This window comes from Mastigoproctus giganteus, chromosome 9 (genome assembly GCF_048544385.1).
Source record: "Mastigoproctus giganteus isolate SK-2022 chromosome 9, ASM4854438v1, whole genome shotgun sequence".
Lineage (NCBI taxonomy): Eukaryota > Metazoa > Arthropoda > Arachnida > Uropygi > Thelyphonidae > Mastigoproctus > Mastigoproctus giganteus.
Window position 1 is genome coordinate 119,275,261 of NC_143583.1, and position 16,548 is coordinate 119,291,808.

Here is a 16,548-nt window from a genome sequence, read left to right on the forward strand (position 1 = left end):
ATGATCCTAAATTCCACCCTTGATCATTATCTCCATGATTTTCTCTACTACTGAAATTAGACTGACTGGCCGGTAATACCCCACTTTCCCCTTAGAACCGCCTTATGTGTTGGAGATACATTGGCACTTTTCTAATCCAACGGAATTACTCCCGAGTCCAGTGATGCTCTCATAATTAGCCTCAATGGTTCAATGCACTCACTTGCTGCCTCCCTCAAGATTATAGGTATATGCCATCAATCCCAGGAACGTTACTGGCCTTTGGGTTTGAAAGTTTTTTCATTAAATAAACATGTGAAATTTCAAAATCATTAAATCAAGTTATTACATCAAGTTAAGTGCCAGAAAATGAAACAAAATTGATTTAGAAATGAAGATGGAAGTGATTAAGAAGTACGAAGCAGGACAAAGTTTGTCATCTGTTGCAAGGGAATTAGGTCTCGCTGCTTCAACATTGTTTGTTCTAGGATTTTATGGCACATTAGCATCTAAGGCTATAATGAGGCACTTCAACAGTGAATACTATTTTAAAGGACAGTGCATGTATAAAAGAACATGTCAAAGGATCAATGCACTTAAGATCAACAGTGATCACAAAACAGTGTTCAGGTGCTAGATCGAAGATGGAACAGCTGTTAATAATATGAATGGAAAATCAGATTCAGAAGTGGGTACCACTGAGTCTAATGACCATTCAACAAAAGCAACAAGTATTTATATTAAGGATAAGTACGGTGAACTCCAACCCAAATTCGTGGTAAGAAACGGGTGGTTTAAAAGGTTCATGCGTCGCGCTGGTTTCCAGGAAGTTAAAAGTATGCAGTGAAGTTGCCAGTGCTGATTCTGCAACTGCAGAGAAATTTCGTGATGTGTTGGAAAAAATTATTGATGAAGGCAGCTATTCAACGCAGCAAATTTTCAATGTTCATGAGACTGCTCTGTATTGGAAAAAAATGCCGGATCGAACATACATTGCCAGAGGAAAATAAATTGTCAGGTTTCAAGGGTAAAAGATAGTGGCACGCTCTTGCTTGGGGCTTATAGCGAGAGATTACAGATTAAACCACTGCTTGTGTACCATTCTGGAAATCCTCATGCATTTAAGGGCATCAATAAAGCCATCCTACCCATGCATTTCTGATTGAACCAGAGAGCAGGGATAACAATATCTCTCTTTAAAGATTGGTTTAAATGCAGCTTCATTTCCAAGGTTGAAAAATATTGTAAAGACGAAATTCCTTTCTATTAGATAATGCTCCTGGACATACTACACATCTACATGATTTCAATTCGAATGTGAGAGTCATATTTCTGCCGCCGAACATGACTTTCACTCATCCAACCTATGGATCAGGATGTTATTTCAAATTTAAAAGCATACTATTTACACACAACAGTTACTCAGGCATTGTCTGCAGTAGACGGCGAGAAAAATTTTACATTAAGGACTTTTGGAAATCTTACAATATTTACACACCATCTTAAACATTAATAAAGCCTGGGCGGAAATTACTCAAGTTGTTTAAATGGTGCATGGAAGAAAATATGCCCATGGCACGTAAAAGGCTTCAAAGGATTTGAAAAAGACGAATCATATGAAGAGGTTGCAGATAAGATTGTAAAGGTTGAAGAGCTACTTCAGTTGGAGGTTGATGCCAAAGATGTGGAGGGGGAGGGTTAGAGGAAGAAGAGAAGGAATTATCTAACGAAGAACTTACTGACTTGCAGGCAGCGATAGTGAAAGAAGAAAATGCTGATGAAACTCAAGATGAACCAAATGAGCAGCCGAGACGCTTCATCGCCAGAGAGATGACAATGGCAAGGTTTGAGAAGATGAATTCTGACAGCAAACAATTCTTAAAAGTTAACAGAGGGGTGAATGATATGCTTGCTTGCTTGCTACAAAGAAATCTACAACGAAAAGAAAAACGCCGCTGTCCAGTCATCCATTAATGTTTTTTCATAAGGTTGAGCGGCTGACCCCTTCTAAACCTCCGCAGTAGCGTACTTACAGCTGAAGATGTCGATTCTGGCAACGATGCTCGAGAGGTAAAACTTACTGACGTTATACCTGTCTTCTCTCTTTTTTTGTAATTTTATAATTTTGAAATATTTTTAAATTGCACGCTTTTGTAATTTTTCCTGTGCACGAGATAAAAAATTAAATAAACACAACAAATAATTCTACTTACATGTTTGTCGAACATTTCTTTTTTGATTCAATCAATTCAGCGAGCACAGTTGCGAGTGCTGCACAAGCATAAGGGAAATTCCAACTTACGTAAGTCGGGGAGTTCCTGTACAATTCAAAATTCTTATTTTAAATTCATACCTACTTAAATTTTTAATCAATGTGAAGTTTGTGTCTTCATATCATCTGCCAAGCTTTCAAAATTGGGGATATACTGTGATAAGGCCAACCGTACAGAATCTTCTGTATGCAAGTCCGTAAGAGTAGAGCGATTCTTTTGTCTTTGTTTGTTTCAAATACGAAAAGGCCGATTCACATAGCTATGTGGAACTAAAACAAGAATTTAAAAGGTCACTGAATTTTTTTTACATTTTGGTAACTTTTCTCGGCAAATATATTTCCAAAAGTCTTTTTCTGACTATCTGGCTTTTAGGAAGATATCGTTTTGCAATTGTAATCATTTCATTTTCAAGTAATATTTTTTTTCTTCATGTGAAAAATCTCAGCGATTTTTTCTGCAATTTGTTTCGTATATAAGTCAACATTAAATGGATAAGAAATATATCGAACAATGTCTTCAGTTGTTTTAAAATCACCGAATCTGATTTCAAAATCATCCACAACTCCCTTAATTTCAGAAACATATTTCTTGCTATTACATTCAAAAACAGGATATTTTTGCAAATGATATTGCATATTTGCAAAATGATCAAATTGTTTTTCTTTGAGATCCTTAGCCATTGCCAAAAATTGATATTTATATTTAATTTTAACATTTTTAATTTTTCCTTGTTATTCCAAATTCTGATCACTTAATTTACTGGTAAAATCTGCCAAAAAAACCTGATCACACAACCACCCTGTATCTTGCAGCTGTTGATAATCTTCTCCCCTTTGATCAACTTTTTTTTTTTTTAAATTTCATTCAGCAAATTCCAAAATCTCTGTAGAAACTTACTTCGACTCACCCACTTCACATCTGTGTGTAATATCAAATCTCGTTCATTTTCAATGAGTTGCATTTTGAAACTCTCCTTTGAAGAGACTGTCCTCTGATGGAGTTCGATTTTGAAAGCCATGTCCATAACACTTTTAGTATTTAATCTTTTGCTGGCTAATACTTGGTGGATGATACACTGGTAACTCAAAAAATCTGGGAATTCATCATATTTTTGGCACAATACGATGAATCTATTAATATGCACTGCTTTACTTTACTGCACTGCTTTACATTACTTTAGCTCCATCTGTTGTTATTGATACAAGCTTAAATAGTGGCAATTTAATTTTTTCAATAAAATTTTTGAATGCGTTAAAAATATCAAGACCTATAGTTCTTTCTTTTAACGAAACCATACCCGGCAGTTCTCTAGTGGCAGAATCGTCAAAAACCATATGAATAAAAACGAGCAATCGAGCTGTATCACCAATGTTTGTGAATTCATCTATTTGTAAATAAAAGGATGCACAATTAGCAATATGAGAAAGTATGCAATTGTTCACTTACATTTTTACTCATTTTTTCCAAGTTGCAATTATCTCGAAATACTGTGGTATTTCGAGATAATTGCAGATCTTGAAAAGCACTTTTAATTTCATTTTTGTTCTTAAAATTTTTGAAAAGAGAATCTGTTATTTATAAAAATGCATCTTTCAACTGACCATCAGAAAATGGTTTGCATTTTTTTGCAAGATGACTCACTTTAAATGATGCTACAGCTACTGCTTTAGATTGCAAATTACAGGAACAAATTTTGTTGTGTGAATAATCTTAAGTTCTTTTAATTTATTTTTTCTAAGGTCACTTATTAGGCAGAAAATCCGATTGGTATTTACCATGGAGTGCGCGTTAAAGTGCCTTTCTAAATTACCTTTTTTTGGGTCTAGATACGGAAGAACAAATCAAACAACATTTTTCTTTTCTCACTACAAAAAAGTATTCTAGTTCCCACTCTTCATGAAAATGATACATTTTACTCTTTAATGTAGTATTCATTTTAAATCAACGGGTATTAAAGTAACATATAAGTACTGTCCAGTTATTAATATTAAGTAAGCTAAATATGAATTCGACATGTACACTATGCTCTCCACAATGTAACAGCATGAATTTTTACTAGACAAGTGTAGCGGCGACAAGAGTAGTCACACGGTTCAATGGATTTGTAATAAGTGTATACAGTGGATTCTGGTTATTTGGGGCAAATCTTAAAAAACAGAACCCAATCGAGAAAATAGCCAGGGTTCACTTCGCTTAATCGGGGCAGGAGACAGTGGCACTGGAGATTACCCTATGATTGTCTCTGACCGTACCACGTGGTTTGGTCAGATTTCTGGAGGTCACAACCATAAAACAATTAGCAGTCACCTGGGCTTTTCTGTTAGTGCAATCTATCATAAACAGATAGTAAACTCGATCTTATTGAATTTGCGATAATACTGACAGCTGGAATTCTGTGGATTATTAGGGTGAAATGTGTTTACACTTCCATGGAATCTTCAATTATAAAAAAATAATTTTCAGAATCTTCTCTTCATTTCCATTTTTAAAGCTTCGTAATTTGTTACTCTGTTCTCACTTGTGTGTATTGTGTTACTTGCAATTTGCATGTGCTGTGTTCTTTGTTATTAATTGCTTATCTTTTTACTGTTTTAAATTTTTTAACCCTCACCCACAAATGTCAACGAACAGAAATGTCAACTAGTTAGTATGTACATATTAATTATTCCAATTATCACGTATATTCTTCAGATTTTCACGTATCATTTAATTTTTTAATTGGTAAGGTTATAAAGGGTAAATTTGTGCTTAATATATCTTTACTTTTATAGCCTGTGGATAATATTCCTCCTATTTTCACTAATTAGAATCACTGTTTAATAGAATTAAAATTCAATTCACAAACATGATCACAATGACCGGTGCTTACCACACATCGTATAGTGAACGGTACTTTACTATGGCGAGTCCACCACAACGTGATTTGATCGTACAGTGAGCCAATTGTAAACCAGGGGTCCATTGTATTTTTAACTTTTTTTACGTGAAACTTCAGATAATTGGGGCAGCTGCTTAATTGGGCCACGATGCACTATTCCAGATGTGTCCCAAATAACCAGAATCGACTCTAATAATATTTAGATTTTGAATAATCTATTGTATATATATACACTTAAAATTCGTCGTGATAGACCGAAATTAAAGCTGCAATTGACTTGACGGCCACCCCCTGTTATATATCATATTGCTATCTATAGTAATGCATTAGCCAGTTATCTTATTAGTGGTAACGTATATAAATCACTTAGTTAAAAATATGAAATTTTTTTCAGCATGCGTATTTCCACTGTAGAAGCTACTAAATGTTTTGGGTTCCACTGCACATTGTTAAAATAAAAAAAAAAAATAATAAAAACCCACAAATAAACCTACTCCTGCTGGCATGAATAGAAAAACACGTTATGATGTTTAATGGCTTTTAGTGGAATCTATATTGTGATAACATTAGAACGATACATTTTATATGGATTTTCCTGTGACATTAAAAAGGTTTGGGAACTTCTAAGCTACTACAGTTTTATGCGTATGTCATCATTGGTACAATTTAGTTATTTAATAAAGTAAGTAAAGTTATTTATGCTTGTAGATTTAAAGTGATAATTCATCAGATCATTGGCTGTAGTGCATTTAAAGGTACATTTAACAATTTAACAGCTGTTAAATGGACCTTTTCTAGTGACAACTGGAATAAGAATTTTGAATGTTTTTTTTTTTTGTAGTAGGTATCACATTCAAGGTTTGCAATAAATTCCTTTTCTTTTTATCTTTTTTTAAAAATACACTATATAAATTTAATAGTCTAGAATGAAGCAAGTTTATCCCATGAAACCTGAGGTAAGCCATTTAAATTTTTTAAAACATGAATTGAGCACAATAATAAATACCACTATAAACACTCTTGATATTGTCCCTCATAATAACTAAGAAGGTTAATTCTATTAGCCTGAAAACGTTTTGGCTGTACGCATGTCAAAGGCATATGTTGGTATTTTACCTGTAACTTTCAATGATTGAAGTTATATTAAACTTATTTTTTTACTTTATAAAATTAGGAGCCTGCCTTTCATATTTCGACACACTTAACACATGCAGTAAAACAAGTTATCTCAGCACTGAATCTGGCTATTAAAGGGAAACATTTGGCATATTATTTTTACATCACCTCAACTCTTCAATTAGATTGTAGACAATACCAAAAGTAGCATTAATTATTTGTCTAAAAATGTAAGGTTTTGTTTTTTGTATAAAGAGGTAGATACTTATATATTAAAGCCATTTGATTGTAATTAAGTTAGAACTTTCACTACATAAAAAAAAAAAAAAATTATGAAAATTGACAAAAAATCTTACCTTCCTTCTGTATTCTTCCATACACTGCTCATAACGTAACTTTTCTTCATTCTGCCTTTCTACATATGGCCTTTTATCCTCCTCTGTCATATTTCTCCATCGTTCTCCACCTTACAAGTAGCAAAGTATTTTTTTACTAACAAAACTACCATTCCATTCCATTAGCCATTCCTCGATTTGCACGGTGAGTTTAGTTTTGCTGATACACAATTTTTCGATTATAAAAAGAAAAAGTTTTCTTTTCAAATAAGATAAAATATTTTTTTGTTGACGCATCCCATTCAGTATGAAAATGATAGTTCTTCACTATTTCCTATGTACATAAAAGGTGTGTAATATATATGTACAATACGTTTATTATACAGGGCCTAAAATAAAGAAAGCTACAAAAAAAATTTTTAATTTAGAAGAAAAACTAAAAACCATTGCAGAGTTAGAAAAACAGTATAAAGATTGTAGTGTTCGTCAAGAAATAAAGATTAAATGAATCTAGCATATGACAAATTAGACAAAATGCCAAGGATATTAAAACTTCAGTTACCCGCTCAATATCACTGGCTGCAAAAAAACACTACAAAAGTGAGAAATCCTATAAGAGAAAACTGAAAAAATTACTCTGGATAGAGGATCATAATCAAAATAGAATACCTCTTAGTTCTTATGTTATTTGCACCAACGCTCTGAAAATTTTTATTCACTTGCAAGAACCTGGTCCATCCACTAATGTAGGAGTCTTTCAAGCTAGTAAAGGGTTGGTTTGAAAATTTTAAAAAGCATTAAAATCTTCACAATCTAATATTAATGGGTGAAGCAGCCAGTGCAATTAGCTGCTTCCTTGTATCTGAAAACTTTAAAGAATATTACTGTGACTGAGGGATATCTAGAAAGTCAAGTGTTTCAAGCTAATGAGACTGTCTTATTTTGGAAGTGTATGGCAAGTCAAACATTCATTTCAGACGAAGTGAGACCCTCTCCAGATTTCAAAGTTTCAAAAGACAGGTTAACATTTTTGTTATGTAGCAATACAGAGGATAAATTTCAGTGCAAACCACTTCTAATTTATACATCACAAACTCCTTGGGCTTTAAAAGAATATTAAAAAGCTCCTTACCAGTTCACCGGAATTGTGAGAATCCACTGGTTACTGTTGCAAGTTTCTCACAGCAAGACAGCATTGAAGAAGCAATGGATGTAGATTAAAAATACAGTTGTATTACCAAGTAATTTTTTGGACTTGTATTTTTTTGTAAATGAAAACAACTGTAAAATTTTAAATGTTTTTTGTGAATAAAGGCTATTTTTTTTTTTTACAATTTAATTATTTTGTGTATAGAAATGGAAACTTCATTATTTCATATAAACTACATTTTGCATTGTACGGATTTGAACTGCAAAGTGTTTTCCCTGTGCAAATCGAGGGATGACCATACTACAAAATCATAAAACCATTTATACAGAATGGTACACAGAATCCAGACACATCTGTATCATTAATTAAAACTGAACTATTAGTTGAACTTCATTTAAAAGCTGGGGGTATTATGAAGTAGTTCCTGGAAAATTAACTAGAATAAGTCATGCCATTGTGTGCTCATGAACCTCTAAGTGTTCAACACCAGAGCAATGAGCAGAAGGCTAAAATAAAGTCGAGCATCCCCCCCCCCCCAAAAAAAACAGATGTAACTGCTACAGGGAGATTTCAGCCTTTTTCTGAACCTCTATACTTCTTCCATTCCAGTAGTTTAAAGAGGAAAGCTGTGTATAGGAATAAAAATGACCTCAGACAGCAACTTTCGTCTCCAGAAAATGTTGAACCTATCCAAATTCCAATACAGCACAGTCCAGGAATGTCAACAAGAAAAGCAGCTTGTGAATGTGAAACAGCTTGGTGATCTGTTCCAATAAATGCTTCAATTGGATTTAAAAATGTTCCCATAAAAGATTATAATGCTGCATAAAACTTTCCAAAAATGTTAAGCAGAAGACTTCTATTTGCCATATGAAGAATTGTGGTTTTACACAATACCTATTTTCATTTGGAGGAGAAAGTGAATATAGTAGAACTGCTTGTAAGCAGTTCTACTATACTTCCTTTTTAAGAGTAGTATAGTAGAACTGCTTGTAAGCAGTTCTACTATACTACTCTTAAAAAGGAAGTCGACAGCAATACCACATTTTTACGCTGTAATCTTGGCATTAATGCGACCATCAAAAAACTTATAGCTTTGCATAAAAAACTACATACCAAAATGCGCAATTCTACATTACCATTCCTATATATGATTGCCAAGTTCCATAAAGATCCTGTTGGCTTTAGATTCATCACTAGTGCCAAAAAAAGCGGTTGTTATCTTCCAGGTAAACAATTTTTTAAACTACTAACTACCATCTTCATTAATATTCCATCCACCTGGATCATTAATAATAACCGCAACATCATTAAAATCTTCAATTCTAATGCCAAAATCTTTAGTATCGAAACCTATGACTTTACTAATTTATTTACTTCCTTACCACATCATTTAATTATCTCTGTACTCAATCAATTATATCTTAAATACAAGCACGTTCTACCCGTGGATGAGATTGTCTGGAATAATTATATCAACTTATGTATTCTTAATAACTATATTTACGATGGCAGTAATACCTATAGGCAATCAATAGGAGTTCCCATGGGCTCACAAATTTCCAGTATAGTTTCTAACTTATTTCTACATTACTATGAAGATCTTTATACTAATAATAATCCAAACCTTAATTTCTTCGCATTTAGATATGTTGATGATATCTTGATTTTAAATTATCATTTCGAAAATATTGCTAAAATTGATATATCCTACTGAACTTAACAAAGTTCAGTTTTGATATATCCTACTGAACTTAACCTTAAACAAAGAAAATAATGGTAACCAACACGCAAACTTTCTCGATTTAAGCATTACTTTAAATAATTCACCTCTTCGTAATACCTTGGAACTATTTGATAAAAGAAGTCAATTTAATTTCAACATTATTTATTTAACAAATTGGAACTCTAATATTTCCATTACAGTTCATAAAAATATCATTCGTACACAAATTTTACGTCTTGCGTATCTTAGCAGCAATCAAACACTTTTTATCAAAGCTTTAAACGGCCTATATACCAAATTATGTTTAAACGATATTCCTATTAATTTTATAAATCGTATTATTAAAAATCTTTCTAACTTCATTAAACATAAATTCGGTTTCACTATATCTCATTTTGATTAGGGTTAACATGATAATTTGTACAGATGTATAGTTGTAAATTTAAATGGTGGTATTCCCACCACTTTGAAAGTGATCACATCATATGACTTCTATTCTGAATGATGCTCATGTCTTTTCACTTTCTAAGTTACCCTTTAAGTTTTATTTATTTAATTTTTTCCATTATTATTTTATTTTAATTATTTTTGCTTAATTATTTTTAATTATTATTCGGACCTTTTCCTCACTTTTAATTATAGAGGGCGTCCATTATTATTTTTCTACTAAGCAACCTCTCCTTGTTTGTATTCTATTTATTAATCATGTTTATTATGCATTTTACTAATTGATGCTACATAATTTTAAAGGTATGTAATTTTATTCTTCTTTATACTAGTTTTTTTTTTTTTTTTTTTTTTACATCTGATATTTCACAGGCTAGCGGTATTAATTTTCCTCTTCTACTAACATCTTCACAGCCAAGGCCCTCTCTAAGAGGTTGGGTATTTACGAACCCAGCTTGCCTAGTATCTTTAAAATCTTTTCCTTCTCTTTACGTCTTTATACTTTCTATTCTGCTTTTTCCGTCCGTTGAACTATTAGTGCAATACGAGGGTGATTCGGACATTCCTTCTTTTCTTATTCTTGCTATTTTTGCCTCTTTTTTTACTACTATTTTTTCCCACCCATACCTTGTATTACTTCCCTTTTCTATACTGCTGCCTGTTACACCTTTTAATTTAACGGTTTACTTAAAATATACACACTGCGTTGGGGCTACCTCACTCATGTTTATGAAGGTTTCAAAAAAATTTTAATTCATTTTTAAAATTTTTTTAAAAAAATTTAATTTTAATTCATTTTTTAATTTTTAATTTTTTAATTCTTTTTTTTTTAATTTATTGCTACCTCCATTGGCATGGGTTTGTATAGAAACACAGTATTTTGGTACATGATCGGGTGTAGTCCCCTGATGAAATACCTGATCTATGTACCAATTTATTTTCATTATTTTCATTTTTATTTATTACTATTTTTTTTTTTTTAATATGCACTAATTACCACTTTTTTCTAGCTTTTGTAAATATGATTTGGCTTATCAATTCAGCCACTTTTTCCACTTAATTTATTAGGATCTTAACATTCTTTTCTTCTCATATCTTCTTCCATTAGGCATGGCACGTTGTTGTTAATAACTTTCCCATCTTACTATGTCCTTTATCATTTATTTCTATGTTTTATTTTATAGTTGTATCCTGTTCTGTAGCCTTGCGTGTCCAGGTACATCTATTTTCTATTTTCTTTTTCTTTTCCTTTTCCTTTCTTTACCTTTTTCACCTGTTTTATATACTATATATATATATATATATATATATGAAATCCATGTGTTACCTTTAGCAGTAGTACAATTAGTTTAACTTATAGCTAACAAACTATAGTAGACTTTCAGAATAAGAGCACCTTTGCAGATTCAAGGTGCCGTTATTTAGATTTTTAGGTTATCTAGAAAGTTTTATTTTTAATACATTTAATGCAGAGATAATGAGGCTAAATAAGAAATAGAGATTAAGAATGCAATTTTATTAACTGCACATAAAACCGTTGACAATCCAATGTTATATTCTGTCTTTAATACACTCCTGTTAAACACTTCGTCTTTCTATTTTCGTTGTTTTATCAAGTTTAGTTTAGTCTGCGTGGGTAGCACAGTGGGTGGAAGAGGCCTGAGTCTGAATCCCATCAATGATGCAAGGAACGTTTATGGGCTTTTTTCACTCTGTGGCTGAGTTAGTCGGTCTCAGACCTAGATAGCAGGGTCCCCCCCCCCCGCAGAAACTGGGGGTTTCATCCAGCAGAACAGGCAAATTGACCAGAGAACACATGCAATTTACAGATCCAATAACATACATGGGAATATGAATTAACTTTCTGGGTGACCCTAATGTAATAGATTGGATTATATCAAGTTTGTCACTAAGCTTTAAAGTTATTCTTTTCTTCTCTGTATGACATTTATTAACTTTAGGAGCCATAGTGAGGTTTTTTAATTTAAATTAAATAAATGTAAAACACAGTATAATCCGTGACATAGCCAGAGTGGTCAGGAGAAAGAGTGCACTAGCATGTGCTCTTTGAGTGGACTGAGGTTCAAAGCCAGCGACTGCTAAATGCAATTAATATTTGTATTGATTATTTATTGTAAACTCCTCTGACCTGGTGGTTGTGCCAGAGTACAAACAAGAACATATCAAGTACAGAATTCACTTTCAAAATGGGGAATTTAAACAAATACAGTAACCATATGACTTGCCGTTTTCTTTTTTCGGCACTACAAGATATCTGATCTATATGTAAACATCTGATCTCAATGTATGTTTTTCTTTTATCTTTTTAATCCATTCAAATATCTGAACAGATTAAGAGTAGGATAAGGAAATTTGTAAAATTCATTTATGAGAGTTTAATTATTATTATTTTAACAACCTAAGTGTATTGATCATCCATATTTAGATGGTCCATTTCAAAGTAGTCCCCATTTGATGAACTGCACTTAACTTATTACAATATTTCTGCAATTCTTCAAAACATGCTGGAAGCCATTTTTTGACATGCATTTGAGAATTGCTTCCTATGTCTTTATAGCAACTTCTTTTGACAACAGAGAATTTCCCTGAGAGCTCAAACTTTTTTTTTTTTTGGGGGGGAAGGGGGGGAGATTGCACAGAGCAAAGCCAGTGTAGGGTGGAGAAGAGCATATTTGATATTAATGTTAGACAACCACTATTGCATGCAGATCTACCCACCTGCATGCAATAGTGGTTGTTTGCAACAAATGTGATCCAGCAAAGTTGCAGTACAGTTCTGCAGTAAGAACCCGCAACATTCGTACAATGTAGCACAACATGGTGGTAAACCATTCCTTGAATGTCAAAAAAAGGACAACCATAACCTTTCCTGCAGAAACCACAACTTTTGTTTACTCGGAGTCAAAATGATGAAGTCATGTTTCATCTGCTGTTATTACCTTGTGGAGAATTTTGCTGTTGCTCAGAAGTAGTCTTGGAACCCAGCAGGCACAAATTCATATATGCAAATAGTCATGAAGAATACTCTGCGTGCTTCCTACCGATATTCTCAACATCTCTGTCGGTTGCCTTATTGCTATATAACAATCTTCTCTAACAATTACAGAAGCAGTGTTTATGGTTTCTATAGCAAGCAAGAAGATAATGCCAGATCCTTTAAATTTATGTTTAAACGGCAGGAGTCAAAGTGACTGGAGTTGTGTTGATTTTTAACCTGTAGAAATTATAAAGGAGGATGCATTCAAGTCAATTCAGTTGCTAATTGTTTCCTTTCAGTAAAAAAAATTCCAAAGCAAAATTTCGAAGATTAAAAGGAGATTATTTTCAACAAGATGGTTTCATTTCCTCTGGCAAAATCTGTTGGTTCTTGAGTCATTAAAAAGAGAACAGTAACAGAAATGGATAGGCCTAGTTGAAAAAGCCAAGTGAAGGGATCCCTGTCCTGTAATTAAAAAAAAAAAAAAAAAAGGCTGAACCATCTTCTAATGGTCTTGCCGGTGGCGAAAGTTATAGTAGGTAAGAATTTACAAGTAACACCTCTGGTTGAGCAGGTATCCCAATGGATCTGCTACATATTAATTCGAAATCCTGTTTGTGATTTTTGTAGGTAGTCAAAGTAGTTGAGGTGCATGATGAAATTCAACAGTCATCCAATACTTAAGTATTTTAGTTGGGGAACCAGTGGAATCTTCTGTCCACTGATCACGATGGCAGGAGGCATCTATAATCCAATTTGCCTTGGAAGGTGATATGCAAACTTATTAAGTTTCATACGGCCCGAAAGAACTAGATTAGCCTGGAACTCAAGGTCTCTTTACCTGAGATGATCAAATTTGTGATTTTGGCAAGTATGGCCTGACTTTCACATCAAAGATCATACTTTACTTCATCCAATTTAGAATGTCCAAAACCACATTCTAAATTAGCAATCTCAGAACAGAGCCCTAGGACTTCATCTGGAAAACTTCCTGGAAAGGAACTGCTATTTTGAAACAGCTTTTATACTACTGTTTTGGAAATAACTTTGTAGAGATGTTTAGAACAATTTGCCTTATGACGATTATAGAGATCTCTCTCACAAAACGGAGCTAAAAGTCCCCTCAATTACGTAGAAGCACAATTACTTATATACACTGGTGTTCAAAGAAAGTGCACCACCCCTTAAAATTCTAATTGATGTCCAAATAACATAAGTACATCGCAATATTTCTTATAGATTGCATCAGATAAGATTAACACGTGTAGGTGATACGTAATATTGCATCAGCTATATAAGCACGCTCTGCAAGGGTTGCAGTCATTTATTGCTTGTCAGGATGGTGAGTTACGTGCAGTTGACGCCACAATGAAAGATGCTATTGTTGCTTCATGTGAGGAAGGATGTTCTTCCCGTCATATTGTTTATAGAGTGTCTTGTAATCAGTCGACAGTGAGTAGATTTCTTTCTAAACTCAAGGATACTGATTCTCTGATAGGAAAAAAGGAACTGGATGCAAACGAGTCTCTACACCAAAACAGGACCGCGTTTTGAAGCACTTATGCCTTAAAAACCATAAAGCTTCTTTGTCTGAGCTGAAAAGAGAATGGGAAGAACATACAGGAGTGGTAGCAAGTGCAGTAACAATCAGAAGATGCCTCTTCAAAAATGGACTTGTAGCCTGTCATCCTAAGAAGAAGCCCCTCCTCACACAAAAAATGAAAAGGCCACATTAATTTGGTGTAAGGAGCATGTCAAATGGACTCCTGAGCAGTGGAAGTCAGTTATTTTCTCGGATGAGAAGAAATTCAACCTGCATGGCTCTGATGGGACACGATTCACCGTAGACGTGGTGAAGAATACCATACAGTCTGGATGGTGTCTACAGTGAAATTCCCTACTAGCCAAATGATATAGGCGTGCATTTTGTATCCCCTGCAGTTTATAAAAGGTACTGTAAATGCCAATGGATACCTGGCTAAATTGGAAGGCAAATTGCTGCCAACCATTAGAGACCATTTCAACCTGCCAAGTAACTGCATTTTTCAGGATGACTCTGCTCCTTGTGATCAGGCGAAAAGGGTAAGTAGGCACTTCTGTAGTTACTTTAGCTTCATTTCTGTATTAGAGGTTCAACAGTAACGTGTTTACATTTGTTATAGGTAAAAAAATGGTTGGAAGAACGGTCCATTACAATTGTTAGCTAGCCAGGAAACAGCCTGGACCTGATTCCTATAGAGAACTGTTGGCATTGTGTGGAATCTGCAGTTGCCATAAAAACTAAAGACCCTTTGCGAACTTCAGGAAGCCATAATTCGTGTTTGGAACCACCCAGGAACTATCAGTTGATTATCTTCAGAAAATGATCTTGTCAATGCCCTGATGGTGTGCTGCTGTCACCAGGGCCAGAGGTGGTTCAACTAAATATTAGTTGAACCACCTGGTGCACCTGGTGGACTTTTCATTTTGTTTTCCATTTAAAATGATAAACTGAAGCAAACTGAGGGCTTCTGATAAGATTTCAGCCATAATTGTCTTGTTTACCAAAACTGTTGTATAAAGGTTGCAAATGCTCATTTTGGAATATTTTGAGAGCCTATCAAATATTACTTAGCTTTGCCTTAACTATTAATAAATATCTTTGTTTACATTTCTATTTGTGATGCTAGTCATTAATGTAACATACCATTGCAAAAAAGGGTTAGAAATGTGAAATTCCTAGGAGATGCACTTTCTTTGAATAGCAGTGTATTCCCACTCCTGTTTACAAGAGCCAATTTGTGGACCTGTTTACCTCAATTCGATTTTCATCACAAAATAAGGATCCATTCTGTCTTCAACATCTACATTTGGGAGCCTACTTCTAGAAAGAATGTTCTTACTAGTATTTCAGACACCTTCTACTAGCTGAACAAGCAACTTCTTTCAAAATAATTTGCAATGTAAGTCTGCCATCTTCATCAAGGTGAAACTACTCCCACTTGACTTTTGATGTCATTCAGTTTTGGTATTATAAAAAGCAGAAAGCATAATTAGATTTTGTTTTTTTGTGCCAACACTCTGCTTTTTCTGAAACCAACAATCCTGCGATTTTCAGTTTTCTTTGTCGTCTTCATTAACTGATAATCCCTTTGTTACCATACCAGGTGCTTAGGTGTATATTTCATCCACAAAGTTCTGTATATCAATGTAAAACTGATAAATGAAATCCACTATCCTCAATACTGTAAAGCATGATCTCTAATGTGAAAGTCAGACCATATCTTATGAAGTCATTTCAAAATATACCATAATAGCTAACATGAAGGTCCACTCTGTTCAGCTTTTGAGATTTGAATGAAATTCTACCCTTGAAATTAACAGTAATTGTCTGATTCTTCCTAGAGTAAAATATTCACAAAATTTTTCAGATCACCAAAAATATTTTTATAATTTAGCTCCCTTTACTTTGAATTTCTATTTTCTTGAGGAAGAGATGTAACATCCAAAATATCTAGAAATCTCATTATTATTATTAGCCATATGGTGCAAGGAAGCCTGAGGCTTATGCTGCACCAGCCAAAAAAAAAAAAAAAAAAAAAAAAAAAATTCCCACATTACCCTGAGAGAGAGAGAGAGAGAGAGAGAGAGAGAGAGAGAGAGAGAG

At 33.7% G+C, this 16,548-nt stretch overlaps 1 protein-coding gene across 2 annotated transcripts in view; it reads right to left on the reverse strand.

Annotated features, from left to right (window-relative positions):
* Nucleotides 1-16,548, reverse strand: part of LOC150080680 (high mobility group protein B3-like) — a 194,236-nt gene that overhangs the window by 20,438 nt on the left and 157,250 nt on the right. For both annotated transcript variants that reach the window (XM_090380959.1, XM_090380960.1), the window contains exon 5: nucleotides 6,603-6,712. In XM_090380959.1, coding sequence (XP_090237085.1) covers nucleotides 6,603-6,712 — 110 coding nt within the window. The remainder of the gene's footprint in view (nucleotides 1-6,602; nucleotides 6,713-16,548) is intronic.